This window comes from Pelodiscus sinensis, chromosome 9, assembly GCF_049634645.1.
Source record: "Pelodiscus sinensis isolate JC-2024 chromosome 9, ASM4963464v1, whole genome shotgun sequence".
Lineage (NCBI taxonomy): Eukaryota > Metazoa > Chordata > Testudines > Trionychidae > Pelodiscus > Pelodiscus sinensis.
In genome coordinates, this window is record NC_134719.1 from 57,330,859 (window position 1) to 57,347,966 (window position 17,108).

The 17,108-nt window shown below is 45.1% G+C and overlaps 1 protein-coding gene across 4 annotated transcripts in view; it reads right to left on the reverse strand.

Moving 5' to 3' along the window:
* SMG7 (SMG7 nonsense mediated mRNA decay factor) overlaps window positions 1–16,304 on the reverse strand; it is an 84,396-nt gene extending 68,092 nt beyond the window's left edge. For 2 of the 4 annotated variants that reach the window (XM_075936779.1, XM_075936780.1), the window contains exon 1: window positions 15,913–16,304. In XM_075936779.1, the coding sequence (XP_075792894.1) occupies window positions 15,913–15,941 (29 nt within the window). In that variant the 5' untranslated portion in view covers window positions 15,942–16,304. Of the gene's footprint in view, window positions 1–15,893 lie in introns of all 4 variants that reach the window. The other 2 variants (XM_075936781.1, XM_075936782.1) reach the window with 2 other exon arrangements.
* Between the last annotated feature and the right edge of the window lie 804 nt (window positions 16,305–17,108).

Consider the following 17,108-nt stretch of genomic DNA (forward strand, 5'->3'; position numbering starts at 1 on the left):
CTGCTGTCAAGTGTAAGTGGAGTAGTCTTGCCAGTTTTCAGATGTGTGTGGATCAGGGATGTAAAAACCCAGTTAATCAGTTAAACATTAGGTTGACCTAACATTTAACAAGATAACCAACTAAGTGGAATCCAGGCTGGAGCAGCTCCCAGACCATAGAGCTCTTGTCCCCAACCCCGCACTGGGACTGGGGCTGCTGCTGGTTCCCAGTTTCCAGCCCCTGACAGAACAGCCCTTGCCTGTGAGATGCCAAGCCCGTCATAGACAGGAGCTGCTCCACACGAGAGCAATCCCAGCGTACAGCGGAGGAGGGAGTTGCTCCAGTCCCCGCTGGTTATCCGTTAATTGAAAAAGGTAAGCATTTCCCATTTAGGGTGATGCTCACCAGTTAACCTTTTTCGCATCCCTAATGTGGACAGTAATGAAACAAGAGCCTTCATAACAATTGTAGAAGCAGGCATTACAACTATCCATTGTCAAGAGGGACTTGACACTGGAAGTTCAGGGAACTGAAGAATAGCAAAAACAACTTCTTTGCAACAGAAAAGTGAAGAGACAGGTAATTAACAGATTCAGTACTCAAAACCCCAGGTGAGGTGAATAATAGTGGAGGATACCCCAGCTTGCCTATATGAGGAATTTGAACAATACAGCAATTGTGAAGCAACTAGCTTCACCACAGCTGTTCTGAAATATCTCCCTATGTGCTCCCCTTTGCCCCCGCCACCTCCCTCTCCAAAGGGCTGCTGCCAGCAGCACAGGATGCCCCACACATGAGGGTGGCCAACCCCCATTCCCAGCTTGCCCCGCCCCCCAACGAAGGGAAGCTAGTTCCCGACCCCACAGGGCTAGAGCTGCCCCTCCACCTGCACAGGCCATGGGAGTGGAGCTGGTACCAGTTTCCGGTTCACATCCCTAGTCAAAAGACAGATGTAGTTTACCAACATTTCAGAATTTTTACAAAATGTAAAAAATATTCAAAATTTATATATAAAAAAAGAAAACCCTTGAATTCTCATTGACCAGCACCCAAATAAATTTAAGACATTCCAACAACCACGAAGTCTAAACCAAAATCTCTTAACAGTTCATCTGTGTATTTAACAGGGGACAAGTGACATTTTAGCAGCTACCACCAACCTAGGACACGCATTACTCCATACTTCAATGTATACTGGTCTAGCATATTCAATTCTTACATTAAAACAACAACAACAAAAAAGACCTAATTTTGATAAACACCAAGTCACTGTGTGAAAATAAAATGTATGAATCATAATTTGATTGTAGACAACCAAGCAACTATACATTCAACTGAATGTTCAATTATATATAAATTTGATTTTCTATAATTTTGCCTTTGCAGATAAATTTCAATACAAGGCTTAAAATGTCTCATTGCTACAAGCTCCATCATAGAACTTTTTAGCTTTCACAGGTCTCTAATAAAAGTATTCTCTCCATAAAAGAAAGACTTCAGTTAACAGTGGTGATTAAATCCATCATAAAATTTCAAAACATATACAAAAGTACCTGTTTTGATCTCAAAGAATACCCCTAATTCTGGTTATTTCACAGTAACTCAATATGCTCCAAATGGGTAATCCCCACATTTGGTTTTTGTCTTCAGTGCCCTAACCAACAAGCCTGAATACATGGTGAATGCTGTCAAAACAGTTAGTAGTTACCTCAAAACCCATTGGGTGTGTCTAGACTGGCAAGATTTTGCACAAAAGCGGCTGCTTTTGCGCAAAAACTTGCCAGCTGTCTACACTGGCCGCTTGAATTTGCGCAAGAGCACTGACTTTGTAATGTACAAAATCAGTGCTTCTTGCGCAAATACTTTCACGCTCCTGTTCGGGAAAAAGCCCTTTTGGCCAGTGTAGACAGAGAAGAACTGTTTTGCTCAAAAAAGCCCCAATGGCTAAAATGGTGATCGGGGCTTTCTTGCGCAAAATCGCGTCTAGACTGGCCACGGATGCTTTGGCACAGATACTTTGCGCAAATCTGGACGCGCTTTTGTGGAAATACTTTTAACGGAAAAACTTTTCCGTTACAAGTATTTCTGCAAAAATCATGCCAGTCTAGATGCAGCCATCAAGTAATTGCAGTCATGTCAGGAATAGTATCTATAATAATGCCACGGCACACCTGATGGCAGAGCTATGTGACTTTGTCCTCTCCAAATCGGAAATGGTTGTGGGTGATAATTTATACCTTCTAGTCAGTGGCACTGCTATAGGTACCCGCATGGCCCCACAATATGCCAACATTTTTAGGGCCGACCTAGCACTCATCCTCTACTTAGGCTATATTAAATAACATCATCATATCACAAGGAGACCACCCTTGAAGAATTCCACCAGAATTTCAACAATTTCCACTCCACTATGAACCTCAGCCTGGAACAATCCATACAAGAGATCCACTTCCTGAATTCTACAGTACAAATAAAAGATGGTCACAAACACCACTCGATACTGGAAACTTTAATCAAGCATTCTTAAAACTTAAATAGCCATCTCAAAAAGTGAAGAAACAGATTGACAGAGCCAGACAAGTACCCAGAAGTCACCTGCTTCAGGACAGGCCCGACAAGGTAACCAGCGGCCTTCTGTTGTTTATCACCTATAGCCCCCAGCTGAAACCCCTCCAGCACATTACTAACCATCTACAACCAATCCTGGAAAACAATCCCTCATGCTCACAGACTTTGAGAAACAGGCCAGTCCTTGCCTACAGACAGCCCCTGAGCCAGAATCAAATACTCACCAGCAGCCACACAATTCACCACAGAAACACTTAACCAGGAACCTATCTCTGCAACAAAACCATTGCCAACTCTGTCCACGTATCTAAAGAAGCAACACCATCACAGGACCTAACCACATAAGCCACAACACCAGGGGCTCATGCACCTGAACATCCACTAATGTGACATATGCCATCAACTGCCAGCAAAGCCCCTCTGCCATCTATATTGGCCAAACCTGACAGTCACTATACCAAAGGATAAATGGACACAAATCAGATATCAGGAATGGTAACACACAAACCTGTCAGGGAACACTTTAACCTCCCTGGACATTCAGTAATGGATTTGTAAGCAGCCATCCTTATACAAAATAATTTCAAAAACAGGTTACAAAGGGAAATAGATGAACTGGAATTCATTTGCAAATTCAACACTATCAACTTGGATTCAATAAGGATCTCAACTGGTTAATGCATTATTAAGGCAATTTCCCCTCTCTGGATATTCACATCTCCACACCGAATGCTCTGAATGACCCACTTCCATCCTGACTTGATTAGCTTCATTAACACAAGCAAGTTCTTTCTATATGCTCCTGCTTCTGTAACTTACACTCCAATTCATCTGATGAAGTGGGTTTTGCCTACGAAAGCTTATGCCCTAATAAATCTGCTAGTTTCTGAAGTGCCACGAGACGCCTCGTCATCTTCGAGGAATTACACAGTAAGATTTGAAAATGTCATTCACAACAGATTCAAATTTTTGAGACTGGACTAAGAATACTTTGGCACCAGCTAAATTCATCTCTTGTAATTCTTGTCATTTGCAACCTCAATGCTTTTCATTCCTGTGATGCCATAAACTGTCTCTCACTGTAAAATCTATTACACCAAATTGAATAAATCTGATGTGTATCAACTTTTGCTCAATCACAGATCTATCACCCCCAAGAACAGTAATAAATTTAGTTTCCTGTATGCGTATGAGACATTTTACCTTTGCAATTACCTATATTAATACCTTTCACATATGATTCCAAAAATGGTTTATCCAAGATTAAAGCTGCTTTTGGCATACAAGTTGTAGACAACTACAAAATCTCTAAAACTGAAATGTCGAGGGCATATGTAATCAAAGTGGCACATGACCTTATGTTTTAGGGATGTAAGCGACTAGTCACTTCCCCCCCGCCCCCTTTATCACAAAGAGGCAGCAAGGGTGGGAGGGGGGAGAGAGGAGAGACAAGAGGGAGCTGGCTTAAAAGCCGGTTCCTCCCAGCTCCGTGAGAGGGGACAGGGGCACAGCGGCGGCCAACTTTGAAATGTACAAGAGCCCCCACTAGAATGCCAACTTTGACCCCAGGCTCCATGCAGCACTTCCGCTTTGAAATGTGCAAGAGACTTTGCTGGGGCTCTTGTATATTTCAAAGCAGAAGGGCTCGCATGGAGCCTTGGGGGCAGCGGGACTCCCTGCTGTCTCTGGGCTCCACAGAGTATTTCAAAAGTGGAACGCAGAAAGCCTTATCAACTAATTGAACAGTTGATGGAAACCCCATCAACTATTCGATTAGTTAATTAATCAAAATTAAACTTCCCTATTATGTTGTATGGTTATGTTTTAGGAACTCACACCTTAAACACACTCATCCATACTATACCTTTTTTGTACTTGTGGAAAAAAGAAACAAAAAGCATCTCAGCATTAGCTGTGATCAGCATTAGCTGTGATCAGTGTCACACACACAGGTTAGTATACAGTTTTTAATATATATTTAGAACAGTAATAGAATGATTGACTTGTAAATTAAAACAGCTGCTAATTATTGTCTCAATACAAAGCTTACTCTGGATAGGCTGGCTGGTTAGATTAATACTTGCCTCTCAGGACAAAAATAACCCATTTGAATTGACTGCAGCCTATATATTATACACTTATTCTCCATCTAAAAACCGTAATGGCATCAAGCAGCATCTATCACTAAATTATGGGAATTCTAGGAGTTGCTATATAGCCTACCTTAGCTTGGCTGGGGAAATTAAACTTACTAGGAGACTTCTACATTAAGTACCTCCGAGCTACTTGACTGCTGCTAGATGTCAGGGGGGAGAGGGGAAGACAAGCAATAATGACCTTGTAGAATCTGCTCCCAAATAGCATTAATAATACTATTCATCCAAACTGTGCATCAGAACTAAAGCCCAAATTGAGGCTGTAGTGCAGTAAAAGAGAGCCCCAAGTAGCAACCTTGTCAGGGATGGATACTCACCGAAGTATCCTGTAGAAACTTGCGGGTCACTAGATATTTAATAAAATCATGTTACCACATGTACATTGTTTGAACTGCCATTAAACTGAGATGGACTTACCCCGATTTTATCTACGAGTCGCAAAAAGTCTGGAGAACTTACGGATAGATCTGTTCCTGTGCAGATAACATCAGACTTCCCAAAAGTCTTAAGTGCTGAGGGTACGTCTACACTTCATTCCTCTCTTTCGAGAGAGGAATGCAAATGCAGCTGAACGAAATTGCAAATGAAGCGCAGATCTGAATTTCCCATGCTTCATTTGCATAATCGCATCCGGGCGCTATTTCGAAATACCCTATTTCGAAAAAAGAAACGCTGTCTAGATACGGTTATTTCGAAAGAAAACCCTTCTTGCAATTTCACTCAGCTGCATTTGCATTCCTCTCTCGAAAGAGGAATGTGGTGTACACATACCCTGAGTCTTGAATACAAGGCTTGGGGGATTGAGGGGGAATGTGCAGAATAATGGTTTGAATGAGATGGAAGTTTAAACAGTGATCTGGGGCAAAGATGCATTACCTACCTTTATTAAAACACAGTAAAAGGAAGGTTCAGCCATCGGACTCGTATCTCACTAACTCTCCAGTCTGATGTTACAGAAATGAGGAATACGGTCTCTTATCTGTGACTACTGCAAACAGTCTATCCAAGCTTCAAGGAAATAAATTAAGGAACTTTGTGAAAACAAGGTTTTGCTCACAAGAGGCATGGTTCACATTAGGGATGTTAAATTTAGATTAACTCATTGAATAGTCGATCGGATTTCCATCAAATATTCGATTAGTTGATAAAGGCGCCTCCATCTTTGAACTGGAGCAAGAGCCCTGCCGGGATCTTGCCACAGTTCAAAAGCGAAAGCCCTGAAGGGAGCACGGGTCCAGCGGGGGATTGGCCTCACTCCCTGCAGCAGGTGAGTCTTTTAAATGTACAAGAGCCCCACCAGGACTTTCAGTCCTCGCTTGTGCTGTTACCTGCAGAGATGGTGCTGGGGGTAGCCAGCTTTTAAGCCAGCTCCCCCCCAGCACCGGCTCCTGCTCCCCCACCTCTTCCTGCCTCTCTCTGATAGAGGCAGCAAGGGGGGGGGGGCGACTCATCGCATCACTAGTTACTTACATCCCTAGTTCACATATCAGAGGAAATACATGGAACAGATGAAGAGCCACTTAGTCTACTTTTTGAATTGTGCACAATGAGAGTCTTCCATTTCATTGAGCAGGAATGTCTTATTGGTTTCCTACTTTTGAACCTCAGTAAAGCTCTTGATCCACTGCTCCCAGCAATCAACCAAGATGTCAACTTGAGATTCCATTGGACAACCTCATCCCAACCAAGACAGCCTATCTAGTAGACTGAGAGCCCAGACTAGTTGATTTAACTATAGTTTCAGACTGTCAGAATATCAAAATTGCCATGCCCAGGTCAAGGCTAATAGCTGCATCTTAGTTACATCCTTATCCAATTTCTGATGCTGTTCTGGATTCAAGGCTGAAGGAAACTCTTGCCTCTAGTCCAGAGGGGAGTATCAGCAGCTGATCTGGATACTACCTGCTTCTGAAGCATATTAGGAGATATTTGGCAGTCATTGGTGGCAAAGAAATCTAGCTGGTTTGCAGAAAACATGAAACTATTCATGCTGTTGCCAACTCTCAAAGATTCTGTCAAAACATTGTCTAAAATTTCCCCAGCTGACAAAGAGCCATTACAGTGGTGGGCAACCTACAGCCTATCAGGGTTTTACAAGTGGCCCACGAGACTTTTTCTTTACTGTTGCCCATGCACAAGGCTGCCAGATTTTGCTGGTTTCCATCTGTGTAGTTTCCCCCCCCCCCAATAGTATTACTAAAGTAACACACATGAAAAGCAAAAGCATATGAAGTGAGGTGTGTGCTGATTGCACACAACAATGACTAAGAGTTGTGCACTCCCTCTGCATCCAAGCAGCACACTTCACAAATTCCAGGTGGGCAAGTGCAGTTAGCAAACCTACCCTATCCCAGGAGACCACCTTGGTTATGACAACCTTGAAATGGAAAATGCTGCCTTTTCCTAGCTAAATCAAGCCCCATTCCTCAGCAGTTATTGTAATTTATCTGTGAGATGTTCTCCATCAGGATTAGGATTACTTGATAACTACCAATCATTACCTACCACGTAGTCTTAGCATAATTTTTCTGCCCCAAAAGGTTGAATTGCTTGGTATTTATTCTTAGATGCAAGTCTAGAAGCTTCAGCCTAGCAAGATCTCTCATTGGCCACTACCACTGAGATCACTTCTAGGATTAGGCGAGAGTAAAAATAGTTACAGGCCTCCTCAGGAATTTGGTACTGACTGTCCAGTTACAAAAGGAATTAAACCTGGAGTTAGCAGAAGGCCCCTTGCAGGCTCTAAGTACCGCTGTTCATAGGGGTGATAAAACTGCTTGCCCGCAAAATACACCTAAGGACTTGGTACTATGCCCCAAGAGATCCAGAATGCCTTCACGCCATAAGGAAGCTAGGCAACCAATATATATGCTCAACAGGAAAGACTAGATGAGATGTGGCATTTTTAGTTCACCTGTCACATTAAACTCATTCTCTTATATTATTCACTTCCTCAGACTGATATATTAGGTGTGGGGGCCCAAAGCTGGTTGCAGGTCCAGGAACAGGCAGAGAGAGCTGTTGGCTCAAATAAATAACTCTTATTCCTATCCAATAGACATAGGAAACAAAGTCAGACAAGACATGGACTGCAACCAGAGAAACTCTCCTCTGCACAACAGTGAAGGTGAGGTATTAGTAATATGGAACCGAATGCTAGACAGGGAGGGACCGGTCAAGAGGAGATTAACACAGCAGATGCAGGCAAGAAATGGAGCTATTAGTGAGTCCATGAAGACAGACACACAATGTGAATTATAAAAAAGTAGCTAAAAAAAGTAGTCAAACTTTTAATAAAGACGCTATAGTTTCATTATGGGATTACATCAGTCATATGAACCCTCGTTACTGTTGAATACTATTGAGTAATTCTGGTGCTGACTAGTCAAGAGCTATAATTCAATCATCTTTCCTTCTATGTTAATGTAGGACACAGCTATATTCTACCAGAGTAAAGCGACATTTTGCTAAAATTTATAGTTTATGAAATGCATCCGTGTTAGTTCTAGCCTCAAAATGCTAAGAGTTTAACAATTAAACTAACTCAAGTCAGCTATGAAAAATATATTTTCTTCACAGAAAACTTGAGAAATGAGCTGACAGTTTGATTCTTCTGTAAAATAAAAATTAAGCTTTTTACAAGAAGTAAAAGTTAGTTCCAGTTTATATTAAGATTTCTATTCCATTCTATGTATAGCTGAGTGTGACCTGGCATGTCAGCTTTATTCTTTCACAGATTCCATAACAAGTGTTCTCCATTTATAAATATTTGCGGGTTTAGTTTTCTGTATTTTGTAAAAAATAAATAAATATTTAGCAACAGCCTTGCAAACTCACCTGGAATCCTGAAAGATAAGCCAGACTCTTTCCTTCTCGCATATCACCAGCGAGTAATAAAGTTTACCTTCCATGACACCTCAAGAACCACAGTGAAGGCTGAGGTCATGTGGGTAAGTTCACAGGCCTAGCTGTTGGGAAAAAATATATTATCCTGTTCTCATAAAGACAGAAGTTACATGGGGCAAGTAATCACAATAAAGCCAAACGGACTACTCATAGCATGTCAAGTTAAACACATGCTTAAGTCTTTAGGACTCAAGGCCAATAGACTCATAGGACTGGACAGAAAGACATCATCTAGTCCAGTCCTCTGTACTCATGGGAGGACTAAGTATTCTCTAAACCATACCTGACAGGTAACTGTGTAACTTGCTCTTAAATATCTCCAATGATGGAGATTCTATAACCTCCCCAGGCAAATTTATTACAGTGCTTAACTACCCTAACAGGAAGTCTTTCCTAATGTCAAGCCTAAACCACTCTGGCTGCAATTTAAGTCTACTGCTTCTTGTCCAATCCTCAGAAATTAACAAGAACAATTTGTCTCCCTCCTCCTTGTATAAACCTTTTATGTATTTGAAAACTTATGTTCCGTCTTCTCTTCTCCAGATTAAAACCCCCATTTTTTTTTTCAAATCTTCCCACATAAGTCAAGTTTCTAGACTCGTAAGCATGTTTGTTGCTCTGGACTTAATTTGTCTGTATCTTTCCTGAAGCGTGGCATCCAGAACTGGACATCATAATGATTGAGGCTGAAACAGCAAGGATAGAACAGAACAACTACTTTTCATGTCTTGTTTACAGCACTCTGGCTAATGAACCTCAAAACAAAGTTTGCTTTTTTACAAGTGTCACACTGTTGACTCATTTAGCTTTTGATCCACTATGATCCCCCAGATCTCTTTCTGCAGTGCTCCTTTCTAGGCAATTATTTCCCCATTGTGGATGTGTGCAACTGATTGTTCCTTCTTATGTGGAATACTTTACATTTGACCTTTCTGAATTATCATATTTTCTGCAGACCATTTCCACCGTTTGCCATACCACTCTCAGTTTGGTATCACCTGCAAGCTTCATAAGTGTACTCTCTGTGCCATTATTTAAATCACAGATGAAGATATTAAATAGAACTGGACCCAGAACCCTGTGGGAACCTGCTTGATACCAATGGTTCTCAGTCAAGCTGGAAAGGGTTAACTACTGTCTGGGAACAGTTTTCTAACCAGATATGCATACACTTATATTAGCTCCATCTAAACTATACAAGTTGAACCTCTTTAGTCCAGGACTCTCTTGTCTGGCAATATCCCTGGTCTGGCATGGTTGTGATCCTGAAGGTACTCTAGGGTCGGAGCACTCATGGGGGGGGGTGGAACTGGTACAGTAGGACCAGGGATGTTCCCAGACAAAAAAGCCCAGCAGGCGACTGGGACAGAGTCCCAGGCTGGAGATCAGTTGCCAGGGTAGAAGCTCAGCCACCAGGAGCCCAGCAGGAGTATCTGGGGCCAGAGGAGCCTGGCAGCTGGGATCAGAGCTGGGCAGTAGAGGGGTTAGAACTGACCTCCCCAATCCGGCAAACTCCCTGGTTCGGGACTGGTCAGGTTCCAAGGGTGCTGGAAAAGGGAGGGCTAGTTTGTTTATGAGTAGGTCATGCAAGCCAATACAAAAAGACTTACTGAAGTCAAGATACTATTTCTACTGCTCCTACCTTTACATCACCTCCTATCTACAAGGCTTGTTATCCTGTTATTTTATGAACTGGACAGTCTTGATACTGAGTCAGTGAGACAGACCTGAAGCCTCACCCAATTTCTGGTGGTTGGGTTTTAGATTTTTTGTTTAAGAGGAACATCAGAAAAGACCAACATTAACATACAGTATCATAATCTTTTAAAAAGGAATAGACCAAAGAGTTTTCAGGTAGGAGGAAAAGGCAGTGTACTCCAGAAGTTGCTCTTTGTGGCTTCTAATTAGGGATGTTAAATATCAGTTAATTGAATAGCTGCTGTACCCAGCATGAGCTGGGCTGCCTGCCCACCTGGCTCCTAATACACTTTAAATGCAGAGCTGCAGCAGGGGTAGGTTCTGGACCCGGCACAAGCCAGCCTGCTAAAAAAATGTACTGGCAAGGGGGGTGGAGGGGGGAAATGCATGTGGTCTATAGCACTAACCAATAAGCAAAAGCTTATTGGTTAAATCGACTAAACTTCTAATTAGGAATTTCATTGTTAGTGGTGTATTCCTTTTAGGTATCTCTCCGAGCTCTACCAAGAGAAAGCAGGACAAACAAGAGATACCCAAACAAATCTGCTCCTGTCAGATTAATACCTAGCTTGGTGATAAAAGTACATGAGAATTCCCAAGTAAACAATCAGAGAGAGACTAATCAAAATTGCTTCAATTTATAAGACACATCTTAGACACCATTTTCATAAGATAGGGAGATCATGCAGATGGGTATTCTTGGAAAACCATAAATATGATCTTTGAGAGATGTCTCATATGCCTGAATGAAACCTTAATTACAATCTTTTACTTTCCTGTCTCTCTCACCAGACTTTATGCAAATCCTTGCATTCCTATTTTAATACTTCTTATTCCTCCCAGGCGACAAACTAAAATGTTTCTGTTACAGCATATACAACGACACTGAATCCTGTGATAACAGAAATCCACAAAAATCAGCTATATATAGGTAATTATCTGGTGATGCTGCTTAACAGATGACCAGTAGCGATTTTCTTTTTTAATTTGGGGTTTCACCCTTTTTATGACATTTGAAGGTAAATGAAGGGGATTCTCCTTCCCCCACCTCTGGCTTGGGCTTGGTTTGTTTGTTTTTTTTAAACCCTGTGGAAATATCAGGCTGTTCAAGTTTGACCTTCCCTGGTTTTGCTAGAAACATTTATAGGTGTCTCAGATGTTTGTCACCTCTTACATTCTGATGGAAGATTCAGTATAATTTAAACAAAAAAGTTCTCAAGAGTGGACTCACTAAAGCTAGATGTGTTAAATGGTTGCATGCACGGGGGGGGGGGGAAGCTTGGGGCATTCTGGCTAAAATTCCCCTCTCTTTTTATTACTTCATCTTTCAGTCTCCCTTGATTCCTGCAAAGTCATCTGACTAGTTCTTCAATCATTAGTCTCTCAAGATAGACAATACATGAATTCCTAACTTTTTGCAAAAGCCCTTCAAAGCTTTATTTATACAACAAAGGAGTACTCTTCCCCCCCCCATACATACTTCCTATTGGCAAGACCTCTGTACAAATCACCATCCTGTTAACCTATCCTTATGCACAACAACCTTAAATTAAATTACTCCATCAGTGAATTCCAATTGAGAGTTGTTCTACTGCAGGAAGAAGGAGGATGGCCTTCTTAAGGCACAAAACTAGGAGAATGGAGAGTAAGAACCCAAGTTCTATTTTCAGCTCCAGTGCTGTATGACCTTGGGCAACAGTTATCTCAAATGACCCCTCTACACCCCAATTTATTCCAGATGGAAGTTATAAAATTGTAAATAGCTCTATAGACATATGTAGCACTTTCCATCTGTGGGGGGGGGGGGGAAAAAAAAAAAAAAAAAAAAAAAAAACACACACAGCTGTCTCCCCCTCCCCCCCACCAAAATATATAGGTCAAAAAAGACAAAGAAGAGTTCTGGAGAAAAAATGTGAAACTACTACTGGTTGGACATCTCTTGTCCAACACCCTCAGGACCTGACCGGTCCCAGACAAGGGAATCTGCTGGACAACGGGTGGTCCCCTGACAACAGCCGCTCTGCCTGCTGCCCTTCCCTGCTGCCAGCTCCTTCAGCCCGGCTGGGCTGATTACGGGTCAGCCCCAGCCCTCGGTCTACTGCTGGACAGCCGGGCAGCTCCAACCCCACTGCTGAACAGAACACGATGCCTGATTGAACTGCTGTAGCCCCAACCCTGCTGCCAAGCGGCACATGGCCATGCTGATTCTGCCAGACTGCCACGGCTGGCTTCTCCTCTCGGGCTGCTGTGGCTGCAGTCCCAACCCCGCTGCAGGGTGATAAGCAGCCCCAATCACTTTGCCACTGCTGCCACTCAGGCTGCTGCAGCCTCACCACCTCCCAGACTGACATGGCTCAATCAGGCTTCTCCACTTGAGCTGCTGTGGTCCCGACCCTGCTGTCGGACGGCAGACAGTCCCTATCGCGCTCTGCCCAGGGTGCTGCAGCCCTGCTGCTAGCAGACTTGCAGGTCTGCACTGGGCTCCCAGCTGCTGGCTCTCCTGATCCGGGAACATCCAGGAACATCCATGGTCATGCTGGACCAAAGATGTTGCCAGACAAGAGAATCCCAGATTTGGGAGGTGCAACCTGTAATGACAAAAACTATTTAAAGAAGTGGTTTTAAAGAAGGGTGTAAGTTTTTGCCAATCAAAGACAAGAATATTTTCAAAAGTGTTTTATTTATCATTTGTATTGCATTAATATTCACATGCCTCAATCGCATTGTGCTAGCCAATGTGCAAAGACTAAGCAAAAAGAGATCAAGTGAATGTCTTTAATATCTGCTAGATTGCTGGGCAGTGATGGATCCAGTGTGGGTTGATTTATTGCGTCTAGTATAGACACGATACATCAATCACCGAGCACTCTCCCATCAACTCTGGTACTCCACCAAAATGAGAAGAGTATGCAGAAACAATGGGAGAGCTTCAGCTGTTGACTTACCACAGTAAAGTCAACTTCAGCTATGTATCTGACGAAGTGGGTCTCTGCCCACGAAAGCTTATGCTCCAACACTTCAGTTAGTCTATAAGGTGCCACAGGACTCCTCGCCGCTTTTGCAGATTCAGACTAACACGGCTACCCCTCTGATACTCAACTTCAGCTAGGTTATTCATATAGCTGAAGTTGCATAACTTAGGTTGGTGGCCCGATAGTATAGGCAAAACCAAAGAGAGCAGTAACACTAAAGATTTGAAAGGTACCAGGCACACAGATATAGGGGACTATGGAAGATCTTGCAGATGAGGATCTTGAACTTAATGTGGTAAAATACAGAACACAGGGGAGCTGACAGCTACTTCAGGTCCCAGAGCAAGGCAGGGGGTGGTTGCAGGACATTGACATTCCTTGTCAGGACCATCCCCAGCCTTCAGCACTGCCTGGAGCAAGCCCCCCGCCTTTGGAGCCCCAAGCAATTGAAAGTGCCTGGGGCTCCTGCCGCAGGGTTCTGGGGCAGTTGTCCCCATTGATCTTGATATATATCACTCATTCACTCACACATCCCTACCTTTGTCAGCAGGCTTGGCAGAAAGCCAATGAAAAGATTTCACAAAGTTTGTTTTGTTTCCAATGAGGAAAAGAGGAATTGCTCAGAACAGAGAGAAAGGAAGATAACTTCAGGTCTGTCAAATTGGTGGTACTAGAGGGTGGCAGAAGTGTCCAGAAGCAGAAAGGCCAGTCAGACAAGACTTCAGTTATAAAAGCAAAAAAATGGCAAGTATATGGATAGGGATCTATCCACTGGAATCAATAGAAAAGACTCATTTGGGAGCTTTTAACAAGGAAAATGTGACAGCAGGGGGGTGGAGCAGGAGAAAAAAAAATCAAATGCAACACATTATTACAGGCCTGGGAGACATGAAGAATAGTGATGTTGTCCATGAAGAGAAGGGCGATGGAGAAAAGAAAAGTTGTTTTCAAAAGAACAAGGCTGAAATAGCATGGCAACATCCAAGAGGATTGAGAGGCAGCCAGGAATACAAGAATGGAGAGAGAAAAAGAATTTTGGGATTGCCATTATGGGGGGGGGGGGGGAGGAGGAGTTAGCTGAAGCTACGGAAGTGTTTACGATCGCTCAACAGAAGGAATTTTAGAATTGCAAAATTATATTAACTGCATCTTTCAGAGCCTCTTGCTTCAGACCCTGACTCTTCAAAAAAAAAAATCTCTCTCTCTCTTTAGTTTATATACTAGTACTAGGCTTATCATCTAGGCTTTTTTGCTGACACTGCTATGAATTGTTTTAAATCATTCACATAACTTATCACTCACTGCTCATCTAAACTACAGGAGGGCTGGGATTTTAAATGCAAAGAATTAAGTTTGCTTAAAGCTTATGTCCCAATATGCTCCATTGCAAACTATTGTATTGTGCATTTCCATACTTTTGGGATTCCACAATTCTATGAAAAACCCGTTAACTATTTCCTCTTCTAACCCCCAAATTGCTTGGTTTTAACGCTACAAGTCACCAGAAAAAGCTTTGTAGACTACTGGTCCAATGACCACAATGTGAGAACCACTGCTATATTGCCTTCCATAGCAAAAGTTTCAAAGGGTAGCCATGTTAATCTGTAATAGAAAAATCTTAAAAAACAATGAAAAGTCCTGCAGCATTTTTGTTAGTCTCTAAGGTGCTGCAGGACTACTTGTTGTCTTAAGTTTTTTCATAGCAAAGAAACTGCAAGCAATTTACAAACTACATATACAGATTTTGCTTTATGAGTAACATCCACTTAACACTGCACAGTATAACTCAGAGTTTGCCCTGTATTGATTTGAAGCTGCAGAAGAACGCAGACAGGAAGAATGCAATAGCCCAAGTTAGAATGAAGCCATGAAACCATTAGCATACTTGAACTTACATAACTCCTATGTGGTATTTAACAATGCAACTAAATATTTGGGATTTCTCATCTGAACAATGACTCTCTCCCCATCTACAGCTAATCCCACTCTGCCATGCAATCTTCCCCAATTTGCTTATCCAACTTTTGGCCCAACCATCTATTCCACATGTTTCCTTTTCTACCCAGGACTATTTTCCCTCACCTTTCCCACACATATGGCTCTCCTCCTTCTTCCTTGACTATATCCTTCCACTGTTCCCTACTGGGTACTCAAACCACCTCCCGAGACTTCGGAGGTTATCCCTACCTCAGGGATGGGGAACCTGAACCCCCTGGCTTGCCTGAATCTAGCCCCCCAGGCTCAGGACTCCCCCCCCCCAACACTGGGGGAGCCCTGCACTGGTGCTCCAGCCCTCCCCCCCACTATCCCACCGTGGGGCTGGAGCACGCTAAATCTACTTGCCTGGGGGTCAGCAGCCTCCGACCCAAGCAAGGTTCCCCACCCCCGCCCCAGCTTCTCCACCTATTCCTCGTCTGCTCCCCAGTCTCCTGTCCCCTGCACGTACCTCCTCCCCGCGCACCCCCCTTCCCCTGCATCGCTGCTCGCCTCTGGCCGACGCTCCCCAACACCTTCCCCCTGTCCGAGGTGCACAGCCAGCCCCGCCCCCGCCACTCACCTTCGGCCCCCGGCCCCCCTTACAGCCCGGGCCGAGCGGCCGGCGCTGACCCTCACCTCACCCTCGCCCCCTCACCGGAGATACTGCGCGCACAGCAGGCTCATCCTCCGCCGCTCGCTGCGTCCCCGGCGCCCCCTCTGCGGGTCTCACAGCCGGGGCCGCTCCGCCGCCCTGGAGCCGCCGCCGCCTCCGGCCGCCGCCATCTTCCCGTGCTGGGCCCAGGCTCCTCCTGCCCGCCGGGTGTCCCCGCGCTGGGTCGCCGGCCCGGGAGTGGGCGTAGAGAGGGAGCCGATCTCGCGAGACCCGCTCCGGCCCCGCGCGGCCCTCGCTGTCTGCCTCAAGCCACCGGGCTCGAGGAGCAGCCGCCGCCGCCTCCGCGCGCCGGGGCAGGCAGCAGCCTCCGGGCTTCACAGCCAATGCAGTCCTCCTCCCCCACACTTCCGGGCCCGGGCACGCCTCCCCCCGCCACACTTCCTGCCGGGTGCGACCGCCAAAGCCTTCCCCGCCACCCCGTGGACTGGGCTGCTGCTATAGCAACCGGGGGGGGGGGTTGCTGTGCGATCCCCATAGCAACCGCCGCGCGTGCCGCTCTTCCGGATTGGAATGCAGCCAACGAAAGTAGCTCCGCCCCGTTCCATGCGCCTCCGAACGCCGCCCGCTCCCGCGTGGCCCCGCTACTCCTCTGCCAACCCCCCCCCCCCCGTGCTCTGTCTGCTGCCATATGCGGGCCGGCTGGCCAGTCGCTCGGGGGAGCCACAGAAACCCTCCCCCGTGCTTCGTGCCCACCTGCTGGCGCCAGTCTCCCCTCCCCCGCCTGGGCAGAGCGCAGCCCGGCCCGCCCCCGCAGAAAGCTGCGCTGCCAGGCGTGGTCCCAGCCCGCAGGTCCCAGCTGAGTGCCGTTGTCATAGCAACGTGCCCTGTGCTCCCGCCTGCATCCCGGGGAAGTCCGAGGATGCTCCTGGTGGAGGGGAGCGAGCCAGGCGAGCTCCAGGCGCGTCATTGTCCCTGACGTCAGGAGGCAATGTTGCTGTGTCACAGCTCGAATCGCGTAGGACTCCAGGAGGCGCCGGTCGCCCCCAGCCGTGACGGAGGAAACGAGGAGCGGTTTCCAGCACTTGGGAGGGAGATGCTCGAGGCCTCATTCAAAAGGCCTTCATCACAAGAGCGAGAGAACTTAAAAAAGACATTGATGTAAGCGGGACTCGCTCCAGCTAACGAGCAAGGGTGCCTGTCACGCCAGTAATGTGAAAAATAATAACTAAGGCCCTACT